This window comes from Poecilia formosa, unplaced genomic scaffold, assembly GCF_000485575.1.
Source record: "Poecilia formosa unplaced genomic scaffold, Poecilia_formosa-5.1.2 Scaffold183, whole genome shotgun sequence".
In the NCBI taxonomy this organism is placed as follows: Eukaryota; Metazoa; Chordata; class Actinopteri; order Cyprinodontiformes; family Poeciliidae; genus Poecilia; species Poecilia formosa.
Genome location: NW_006800122.1, coordinates 1,073,523 through 1,084,922, shown reverse-complemented (window position 1 = coordinate 1,084,922; position 11,400 = coordinate 1,073,523). Strand labels below are relative to the sequence as shown.

General features: G+C 36.9%; 2 protein-coding genes across 4 annotated transcripts; both read right to left on the bottom strand.

Moving 5' to 3' along the window:
- Positions 1–2,560: 2,560 nt before the first annotated feature.
- On the bottom strand, positions 2,561–5,792 carry ran (RAN, member RAS oncogene family). Of its 3 annotated transcripts, none has more exons than XM_007565864.2 (7): positions 5,690–5,792; positions 4,719–4,776; positions 4,490–4,574; positions 3,608–3,733; positions 3,333–3,520; positions 3,067–3,237; positions 2,561–2,946 (listed from the first exon to the last, which is right to left on the bottom strand). In XM_007565864.2, exons 2-7 carry the CDS (start codon positions 4,761–4,763, stop codon positions 2,902–2,904), a joined length of 660 nt encoding a protein of 219 aa, XP_007565926.1. In that variant the 5' UTR covers positions 4,764–4,776; positions 5,690–5,792; the 3' UTR covers positions 2,561–2,901. The 3 variants fall into 3 exon arrangements, with proteins under 3 accessions (XP_007565926.1, XP_016533903.1, XP_016533902.1); XM_016678417.1 differs by lacking the exon at positions 5,690–5,792 and adding an exon at positions 5,596–5,619; XM_016678416.1 differs by lacking the exon at positions 5,690–5,792 and adding an exon at positions 4,975–5,006.
- Positions 5,793–6,255: 463 nt separating this feature from the next.
- ndufs8b (NADH:ubiquinone oxidoreductase core subunit S8b) lies at positions 6,256–11,376 on the bottom strand. Its single transcript, XM_016678473.1, has 7 exons — positions 10,647–11,376; positions 9,938–9,986; positions 9,797–9,862; positions 9,112–9,201; positions 8,564–8,736; positions 8,294–8,422; positions 6,256–8,092 (listed from the first exon to the last, which is right to left on the bottom strand). The coding sequence occupies exons 2-7, from the start codon at positions 9,984–9,986 to the stop codon at positions 7,961–7,963; spliced, it is 639 nt and encodes a 212-aa protein (XP_016533959.1). The 5' UTR covers positions 10,647–11,376; the 3' UTR covers positions 6,256–7,960.
- Between the last annotated feature and the right edge of the window lie 24 nt (positions 11,377–11,400).

Sequence of the window (11,400 nt, the reverse complement as noted above, 5' to 3'; positions counted from 1 at the left end):
GTGAACATCAGAGAACACGGAAAAAGGATCAGATTATATCTTAATAAAATTACAGCATTTAAAAGTCATGTTGTGATTTTACTCTTAGTTTTTTGTCTCAATTTAATTAATCTTAGAGAACCTTAAATTTGTTGTTGTACTCAGAACTTGTTCACCTTTTGTCACATTGTAACGAGAAATAGTGATGAGATATTTTAATTTTTTTATTTTATGTGTAATTTGTCAAGGGCAAAGATTAGAAATGGAAGATAAAATATAGGTTTCAAGATTTTTCTTTACAGGAAAAACTAAAATCTAAAAAGTGTACTTGCATTCTGCAGAATTTCTTTATCAAAACTAAAGCATCTTCAAATACACAAACTCAAACTTCTTAAAGTCTTTTTGAAGTCATTCTCCTACATAGTGAACCTCTGGCTCGGTTTCAAATTGTTTTCCATTTCGGATTTTTTTGACAGTACCTTTGTTCTTCCTACTTTTTACTGCAAAAACTGTTTTGTGGGTTGCTTGGGTAATTGTTGTCATGTTTCACTTCAGCTACAAATGTACCATGGGTCTCCTGGCTGCTTCTCTGATTAATTCTGACCTACCTGCTGTGGTCCTTGGTCTTTCATAATGCCGTTTGTTAACTAATGTTCTCTAACAAACCTCTGTGCCCATCACATAACAGCTGAAATATAAAATGCTGTTTTATATTTAAATTACAATAACATGATAAATGTTCGAAAAGTTAATTTAAAGTAGCCATTTCCAAAAGTTGAGTCACGGTTCCACCGTGGATAGCTAAACACTGTATGGAAAGCCGTGGGGCAATATTTCAAAATAAGAAAAGCTTCAAAAAATTATAATGAAATTTATATAAGTATAATTTTTCAACAATTATGCTTGTTGGAAAACAAGTATAATTTAACTGGTTAATTTGTGATTGCTAACTAGAGAACATAATTTCATGTAAAATAACGTAAGTTAATAATTTTACGTAAAATGAGGTGATTAGCTAAGCTGTCTCACCAATGAAGGAATATATTCCTCCTCAATAACATGAATTCAGAGGATAATAAAAATAAGTCAACCGCTTATTTTTGATCTGTGGGAAACTAGATCAAAGCCGTGTAACAGTCGAGATTTGTTTGGTCTTCTCTTGAACAACAGAGGAGAAATACCACAAAGATCAGCTTTCATGTCTTGAGAAAGCTTGATCTTCCAACATTTTCAGCAATATGATTGTGAACAGTGGAATTTGTTCTGCAGCTCTGCATTGCTGCAGCAATGTCTTAGCAGCTGGGGTTAAAACACTAGAGCCTCATGGGAGAATGGTGAACAACCATCATAACATACAGCAATATTCAGTCATTGCATTCTTCAGTTCAGTTGCAATAAACACTAAAGATCATTTTAATTCATAGTAATTACATTTGACAAGAATCAAATGTTTCCTTTTGCATTTGTTGTTTTGTAATTTGCATTACTAAACTTAAATCATTAACCCATTTTCTTTTTGTAAATTATTGGCCCACTCATTTTGTTTTAACTTTTCTACTCAAGTTCAATTTTTTATTAGATACCCATTTCGATAACTTCTATTAATACACAGACTATTTACCATTAGTAAACCGTAAAGTATGCAACCTGATTTTCGACCTTTTTTCGTGTTACTTGAACGCACCATTCATAGTTTCCAGATAAGTATCGATGCAGTAACAATAATACACCACCGTACAGACATGTGATGCAAGTTTAATTTAAAAAGGCTTATGGTTTTAAAGTAAGATAAGAAACAAAACGGCAGCGCTTTCTTGATGCTGCACATTTATGCACATGTGACGCAGTACAATCATGTTTGTTATTAAAACAGTGATTGTGTTTGATGGACAATAAACTGGTTTAGGGTCTCATTTAGGGAAAAGAGCAAAACTGGTTACACGGTGTTCATCCGTCTAGGTGAAAGACATTACACGTCACATTGAACGTAATCAGCAAAACTGTTACGTAATTCTTTATAATGGTTCAATGCGCCAAGGAAGAAAACAATGTTGCCAGTGACACCTAGTGGACAGAAAACTGAAACGTCACTATAGTTAAAATCTAGAAACCAAACCGGCTGTTAAAAAAAACATTCATTTCGGAAAAAATTACATTATGAATCGTCTTTAAAGCAATACCACATCTTTTAGAGAAAAAAAATATAATATTTCTCTGTGGTTTCTGCATGCAAATTATGTATTGCATATTCAACAATGAGGTCCTTTTGTATAAATTTAAGTTTCATACACATCGAAAAACTGCTCAGCCTTGGGTTATTCCCCACCCTCAAGTAGCTCCTTTCTTTCAAAGTATGTCTTTGAAAAGCCTCTGCCCTACATGAACAACTGGGGCACCCTATTCCTTAAGAACAGTGTAGAGTGAAGGGCTGAAATGGGATTTAGCCTGTTGAACAAATTCAATATCATGCCTTTATTTGCCCATACAGAGTATTGCAACTGAAATAAATTTTACATAAATTTTCCTTTGGATATTCTAGGTCTGTGATCATATCCAAAATGACTGAGGCAAGACAATTATATTATACTGAGAATGTTTTTATTCAAAGTTTATTCCCCTTAGTGCTTCCAGTACACCGTACAACAGCATTATGTGAGCTGGATATGTGCAGCGGAGGAGGGTGCTTGACGACGAAGAGAGCAGCATGTTGCCATGCCAAACAACAACACTAGGGTGGGTGTGTCATACAGTGAAATTAGAACCACGACTTTTGCACCAAGTTTTTTTTTCTCTTAAGTTTTAAAACAAAAAAATTCAAAAATAAAAAAAAAATCTGAAAAGGGATTTTACAGTAAAGGGGAAAAAACTCAAACTTCCTGTCCACAGCCGGGGGGAGAAGGGGAGGGAAAATCAGAAAACAGGTTAGAGGTCATCTTCTTCATCTGGGAGTGCTGTCTGTGATGCAACCTGGAAAACAAAAGCGAGTTTTAGCTTCCGGTTGGGAATGGTTTTGACGAGCTACAAACAAAGCGCTGCAAGATTAGATTTGCGTCATTAAAAAAAAAAAAAGAACACATTTAGACTTACTTGAAGCTCTTCCTCATACTTGGCGGCAAGGGACGGGTCCATCTGGACTTCTGGGGGAGCAAGGGCTGGCATAGCCACAAACTCCAAGTTGGGATCGCCGATCAACTTCCTCGCTAACCACAGGAAGGGCTTCTCAAAGTTGTAGTTACTTTTGGCAGAAATGTCGTAGTACTATGGAGAGGGTAACCACAAAAGACAGACTTAGACCCAATGAAGATTAGATCAGTCAAGCAAACTCAGAATAAAAACGGGAAAGTGTTCATTACCTGCAGGTTCTTCTTGCGGTGAAACACGATGCTCTTGGCTTTGACTTTCCTGTCTTTGATGTCTACCTTGTTGCCACACAGAACGATGGGAATGTTCTCGCACACACGGACCAGGTCACGATGCCAGTTGGGCACGTTCTTGTAGGTGACTCGGGAGGTGACGTCAAACATGATGATCGCACACTGAGCTGTTAAGGAAAAATCAAGGTAACACACTACACAAAGAAAGAGGCCAACCCAACTGCATCCAAGCCTTTTAAGATGTGGGTTAGTACCTTGAATGTAGTAACCATCTCTCAAGCCTCCGAACTTCTCCTGGCCAGCCGTGTCCCACACATTGTACTTGATGGGTCCTCTGTTGGTGTGGAACATCAAGGGGTGCACTTCTACTCCCAGAGTAGCTATAAATGAAGACAAGTTGTATGAGAAACATGAAACATTTTCAGAATTTGGCATGTGTGCATATGTAAAAGCCTGTATAGATCAAACAAGTCTGGTTTAATGAAGCAACTCGATGAGCAGCTCTATTTTAGAGGGAGGAGGTTCATTTTTTCCCCACCAGGTCTTGTATATTTTCTCCAATGTAAAAGCTTTGATGGGTGATACCTGATCTGTTTTATCTAGCCTTCAAACCTTCCTATGAAGTGTTTTATAGAATATTTTCTGTCCATGTGAATCATTTTCAACTGAGTTTCATGAATTTAAAATTCATAATCCCAATTTGCTTACATTTTGAATAATTTTTAAACTTAAGGAATTTAAACCTAGCCTAGAAAATAGTCAAATTTGGTGAAATTCACTTCATAAATCTGTTTTAATATTTTAGCAGGTCATTGTTATAATGCAACCTTTTGCCTTCTTTAGAACTTAACGAAGCAATCGTAATATTTTTAATCATTTGTAAGAGTAACTGTGACGTCTGTATGGGATGTCTATAAAGTCCAGATATTTTATTTCCAGATATGAAAAGGACACTTAAGTAACTTTATATATATATTCAGTGCAGTAAAGTTAACATTTATGTTCTAGCAGTACTGACATCACTGGGACATTTACAAGAATATTTATAAATATACAAGACATTGCAAGACAGAAATGATCTGTACATTTTCTGACTTCATTAAATTGCCTGGTGAACTTCATATATGAATACTCACCGACATACTTCTTCTCAAACTCTCCTGTAATGTGTCTCTTCACAAAAGTTGTTTTTCCTGTGCCTCCATCTCCGACCAACACCAGCTGAAAGGAAGAGATAGTAGTTAGTCCAAACTGGCTAGTACCGGTCCACAACTGCTAACTGATGAATGCCTCAAAATCACCATTAGAATCCCTCACCTAGACATAAAACAGAATATAATTGCTATCATTGAGTCGAAAGCTTACCTTAAACACCGCCACAGGTACACACTGTCCCATAGAGTCAGCCATAGTTGCGACTTTTCTGAGTTGAAGAAAAACAGGGCGGGATGGTCAGTTTGCATCTTGTCCGTTATCCCCCAGTTGATCATGCTAGGCTAATCGTGTTAGCAGTTACCCATTTTATGTATTTTAATTACGCCTCTGAAACAATATTGAATATATCAACAACGAGGGCTTTGGGTGGTTTGTTTAATATTTGAGAAATCAAGCTGCTACATACACAACTTCTTCTAGCATGTTCGATCCCCGCTAACGTTCCGACACGCAACAAACGCAGTGTTACGTTAACGTCAGTGCGTCTAGCCTAAAATTGTGTCAAATAATACAGAGTTCTGCATCCAAAATTAAAGCAAATATTCAAAACTTTATCTTGGATGCGTGTTTAAACATCACTGGGCTGCTAACTAGCTTAGCAGCTAGCCAACTGCTGGCGTTAGTTTAGTGCGCCATATGACGAGCGAGCGCACTTTTTCTTGTTCGAGTGGAACAATCAGCCTGAAGAAGCAGCTAATGTGTTCCACACTGCGGCTAACTTTAATCATCATCAACAGTCCACTAGGTGTATAAATACTACTGCCCAAATTCAGAATATACGTTTTGAAAAATAAATAGATGCAAATACATGGATGCCAACAGTTCTGAAGAACAAAGCAGTGTTACGAGAGCTAGCCATAGATGCTAACATGTTACCATAGCATGGGCATGGAAGCCATTCTTTCCTACACGCTAGCGGCTAAGTTAGCTAGCTAGTAGTTAGCACACACAAGACAAAAAAAATCGATGGCGTGATCTAGCTTTTCATATGGCAACAACCGCAACGACTAATGAATCCGATAAGCACCTGAAAGGTTTCGCCTGCTCTGGCTGACTTTCTGCGCAAATATAAAGTTGAAATTTAGGCCGAGCCGCAGTGAGGAAGGAAAGTAGAGACTCACCGGTGTCACTACGAAGAGAGGAAAGAGTAAATGGCTGCGTTCGCGGGAGATTCAGCGTGGACTATGAGTCAGTTTCCGCCCTGGTCACGTGACATGTGCAGCGGCAAATACGTATGAGAAGCGTTTATTTTGCTCAAGTAAAGTAAAAATCTGCGGTCAAAGAAATTATCCTATTTAAAGTAAAAGGGTATTTCGTAAAAAAAAAAAAAAAAAGCTAATGAAGTACTGAGTATGATACAGACAGAAACATAAAGTTATGTGCAAATTTTGGTATTTCAACTGCACAATAATAATGCTGTAACAACAATAGTAATAATAATAGTTATTATTATATAAAAATCTGGCTGCATTTTATTGCCATGAAGTGGATAGAATCAAAGACATTTGGAGTGAATTAGATTGTATGTAATTACATAAAAATTTGATGTGCCTGTCATGGAAAGTGCCTTGAAATGTTTGGTGTGAATTCATACAATGTATGTAAAGAAAGCTGACCTTTATGCTTGAACTCACAAGCTGCCTTTAAAAATCAATGCATCATTTCGTATCATTAATTCAAACAGTCGTGGATTAAGAACTGCTTTATTCCAGTGGACTAAAAAGCTTTAATACTTTATAATTACTGACATAAGTTTAAGTTATACAATCAAAAAATACATATCACTGTGTCACAGTAATTGCTCTATAAAGACTGCAAAATTTGACATCAAACAGTTTAAAAACACAACACTGCTAGGCCAAAAATAATCTATTAATGGGGTAAAAGTAAGAACTTTGCACTAAAAAACAAACAATAAAAATGTCACACTTCTGTTTTGCATCAAATAAATAAAACAGGGGGGCTGCTTAAACCAGAGGTATCCAAATTATTTGACACTTGGGCCAATATTGTCAACCTGTCTTTAAAAACACAAGAAACGGTGATCATTTAACAAGTAAAAACAGAAACATCTATTTTTCGCAAACTAATTGCAATATGTTAATGAAACAAAATAATCTGATTCTTGTTGGGAAGGTATCTGATGTCCTAACTTTGTATTTTCTTCGCTTAGAAAAAAAGTAGTATGAAGATCACTCTTTTCCTCAAAAATGCTTTATCGACTTAATCAGATTTAATGAATAGCAGACCCCCAACCTGCTTTGAGTAAGCTGGATGTTTGTGGTCCTGTACATTATGTGGCAGTGTTAATAAAAGACAAATATAGAGTTTGTTGTATTTAACTTTTCCATTTTAAAAAGATTTTAACTTGTCAGTGAAGATCTCGCCATAAACAAGTTTTGAAAGTGTCCGTCTGCATCAATTGCTTGTGTTAGTACCAGTGATGCTACTCTTGAATTGTGATCGAGGGCCACGCGAAATTATTTCAAAGGTTGCCCATGGAATCAGCGTCGCACTTTCAACAGCCTTAAACCCTTAGGATAAGGAATGTCAAATTCATTATAAAAATCTGGTAAAATGCTTTTGAACTGTGACATGCTTCACAAATAAATATTTAAATAAATACAATAAACCAATTAATTAACACTTGGAAACACTCACTGCACAGTCAAGTTAAAAATAAAGAATGCAATGTGGATACTTGGATACTGCTCCAATCAATTGGACTAAAAAGCTGTACAAACAGCCGCAAGAAATAAAAAAAAAAACATTCAATAAAGTTAACAGTGGAAAACAGCTTACTTCATCTTAATAGAAAGGAGAAGGATTATAATCTGAAACAATGGCAAAAAGTCACATGGTCGAATGAGTCCCCTGATTCAGAGAGATGAAAGCATTATATTAAGAAGAGGAGTGGATAAGTTGATGAATTCATCATAAATAGTGTGAATCAGTTATAAAAGGCAAGCTGACAACCCAAATGTGTTAACTGACCTTTTTTCCATAAAAGGATTATTTCCTTCCTGGTGGCAGGTACATTCTAACGTAACAGTTTTAAGACAATTAATCATTGTTTCCACACATGGGTGGCTCTGGCAAGAAATGTCCAAAAGACTTTATCCCACAGTTCAACAGAATGTAACATCTTAAAACTGCCACTTTGTTTGAGAATAGTTTGTTATAAGCTCACCGATACATTAAAATTAGAGTTACAGCTAAAGCTGGGTCAGCAAAATAACATGATATTTTTCACCAGGCAGTGTATAATTTGTGCGTATCTGCAGCATGGCTTCAGTGCTTACCCCCATTTCACTTTTGCATCAGTAAGGCTACATGTAGCTATTTCTTTTATTGCACATATATGTTAAAATGTTTGTTACTGATGACGCAGTTCATCTGTAAAGATAATCAGCCTGTATGTTGGCTGCTATCTCAGCCTCCCAACGGTCTCCGTTGTTGAGCAGCTTCTCTTTGTTGTACAGCAGCTCCTCATGTGTCTCTGTAGCATATTCAAAGTTTGGCCCCTGGACAAAGAATCAAATGAGAAAACTGACTTTCAGTTTTCTGAACTGAAAGTCATCAAAGTCATGAAAACCATCAAAGACGTACAATTAAAAATGGTAAATACTGTTACGAAGCACACGCAGCTGCATGAGTTAGTGTCACCTTTTATGTCAGGGGTTTGTTCGAGGCAAAACAGAAATACAAAAATACTCTTTTCTCACCTCAACAATGGCGTCAACAGGACAGGCTTCCTGACAGAAACCACAGTAGATACACTTGGTCATATCGATATCGTAACGTGTAGTTCTCCTGCTACCATCAGCTCGAGTCTCCGCTTCAATAGTAATGGCCTGAGGAGAAAAACAAAATGCCCAATAGTGGAATGAGCTGAAACAAATTTAGGACGACATTTTTATTTATTTATTTTTTTGCTTATAGATCTGTGATCAACACATTTTTGAAATTCAATGCATGGCTATCTTTTTGTTTACCTGAGCAGGGCAGATGGCTTCACACAGCTTACAAGCAATGCAGCGCTCCTCTCCATTGGGGTACCGGCGGAGGGCGTGCTCGCCTCGAAACCGTGGCGACAGCGGACCTTTCTCAAACGGGTAGTTGATGGTGGCAGGCTCACGGAACAGGTAGCTCATGGTCATTGCCAAACCTGCAATGAATAATCACAAAAGAGTGAATAAAGGATTGGTGATGACTTTAATTGATGCACTTTTTTAAATGCGGATTCATCTTTGATTGTTTGTGGCAGCAGGGCGCCCTTCCCCTTATCGAGTCAAATTAATTAAAATAATTTTTAAACTAAAACGCATTGGGTATTTTAAGCTACCAACAGACTCAGAAGCTGTGTTCATCACTGGGCAAAAAAAAATTGTAATGAGCAACAAATCAGCTTTCCCTACACAACCAGCAATTGTTTAAGTTAAATCTTGGTCTTCTCATGATATTTGACAAGAAAATACAAAATTTAGCTTCAACTCCATTGCATGAATCAGGTCATGTGCCCAGAAGTAATAACAGCTCTGACCTCTGAAAAGCTCAGTCCATAAGAGGGTTGTTGCAGCCCGGTCAGTGATGGACCTCAGGTCAGTTGGCTGCTCCTGGGCATTTACATACTCTACCAGAAGAGAAAAGAAATAAATATGTGGTTACATAATCTTTTTGCTTTCGTCATTTTTTTCCTAAATATGGCAAAAGTATTCACATCCTTAGGAACTTTCACATTCTTTCACTTTACATCCACAAATATCAATGTCTCTTAGTGAGACTTCCTAACATACTTCAACACAAAGATGATGTAAAATTAAACACGTGCTCTTTATCCAGTCTGACTTAAGCAATTTTCCAAAATCTTCACTCTGCATGTGTGAAAATATGTAAACTTTATCTTTATACTATATTTCAAAGAAAAGCCAAAAGAGCTTATATATAAATTATAATGGAGAAGAAAATACGAATATTTTTACTCTGTAGCAAAGTATTAAAAATTCAAAAGCTATAACAGGTAAGAAAAACGGAATAAAATTGCAAATTATGCACTGCTTTACCATGTGTGGTAAAACAAACAACAAACTACTTTACCATGTGTGGTAAAGTAGTGAAATCCCAGTAAAATATAGAAATTTGTAGTTGAAACATAACTACAAATTTAAATGTAAAAAGTTGAAGGTACTACTTCCGTAGTGCACTACTGTATTTAGTCCAGTACTTACTGTAGCCTTCTCTCGGTGCGCTAACGCTAAGTGTGCGCATAACACCAGAACCATGCCCAAAGGTGCCTGGAGATGCACAAACACGAGGTGAGCCAACATCATTTTAGCACACATGCATGTTATTATAATGTGGTTTAGTACCTTGCTTCGAGTAGCAGTGTAACAGACGCAGACTTAATGCAGCAGACATCTGATTAACAGCAGAGAGGCAGAAAACAAAACATACAAACAACAATCGTAATGTAAAAACCAGAAAACTGTGAAAACATGAGAGAACCTGCAGGTAAGGAGAGTGCCAGCTGAGGACAGCCCTGCTGTAATCTGGCGCCCCAAATCCCTGCTGTATGACGTATTCGCGGAACGCAGGAAAAATAGAAACCCAGATGTACGGACTAGATTTAAGGGTGTTCCGTGATTATAAACCAATTACCACCATGTAGCAAATTTATGTGAACAAAAACGACAACGAAAAGGTAAAATGTATTCTTTCTTCTAGCATAAACAACATGTAAGAAGAAAACTGCAGCTATTATGGTTGTTGTAGCGATTAAATCAGGTTTTGGAGGGTTTTTTTTAGTTCTTTTGAAGACGGACTGAATGATGCACATAAACACATGGCCCAACATCGCTTAATTTACTATAAGGCTTTATATTTACGTTTTTCAGATAAAACGTGTTTGTAAGTCTACTGTAAAACGCTTATTTTTGCTCATACGTCGTTGCTTCCCAGTTGTAGAGTTGATAATTTTAGGTGTATTTGACAACAGAAAACAAACCACATATATTCAGCATTTCTTGGTAAAAGTGTCAACTACATGTTCAGTTTATAATAATCTTTTACGGTACATACCTTTGGAGCGAGATTTGTGATGAACTCCACCGGTCCCTGAACTGCGCAGTTTTAGAAGTGCTGCATTCAAAGCGGCTCGTTTATTCCCCTTTCTCTCCGTGTCACAATATCGTCACCCTGCTAACCTTTTGACATCTCCCCCTTAATTTGTATTACTTTTGACACCATATATTTGCAACGCAGCTATTTGGCAATGCAGTAGGAAGGGATTTTAAAAGCCTTAAAAATATATATTACCCTTTTTGTACAAATGTGTCATGCTACCAAAGTAATATTAGTTTCACTTCCATAACTATTTAAGATCTTAAAAAAGAAAAAAAGAAGAAGAAAAAAAACGTTAATAAAGAACCACAGTGTGTGTCAGAGGAAAAGTGAGTCAATGCATTGGGAACAGTAACAGACAAGGGCGGTGTGCAGATGAACAGCAGTAAATAGAGTGAGGAAGTTTATCTTCTACTTCCATTACTGGAAGACCTCCTCACTCTGCACCTCTTCTGCAAACAAATACGCAATAATGAAGGTAATCTAAAAGGTATTTACTTTTATATCACATTTAATTTCATTTGATGGTGTGTCTGGTTGAATGGCAGGAAGTCAACACTCTATTAACTTCCTGTTAAAACTCTCCCAACCCTTAGTCAAGTGCGCGGCAGAGAAAGAAATAGCAGCAGAAGAAAAAACATGTAGAGAACAGGTAGACTACTGACTACTATTGCTTGGTTCAGATGGGATTATTACTCCTCAAGATGTGCAG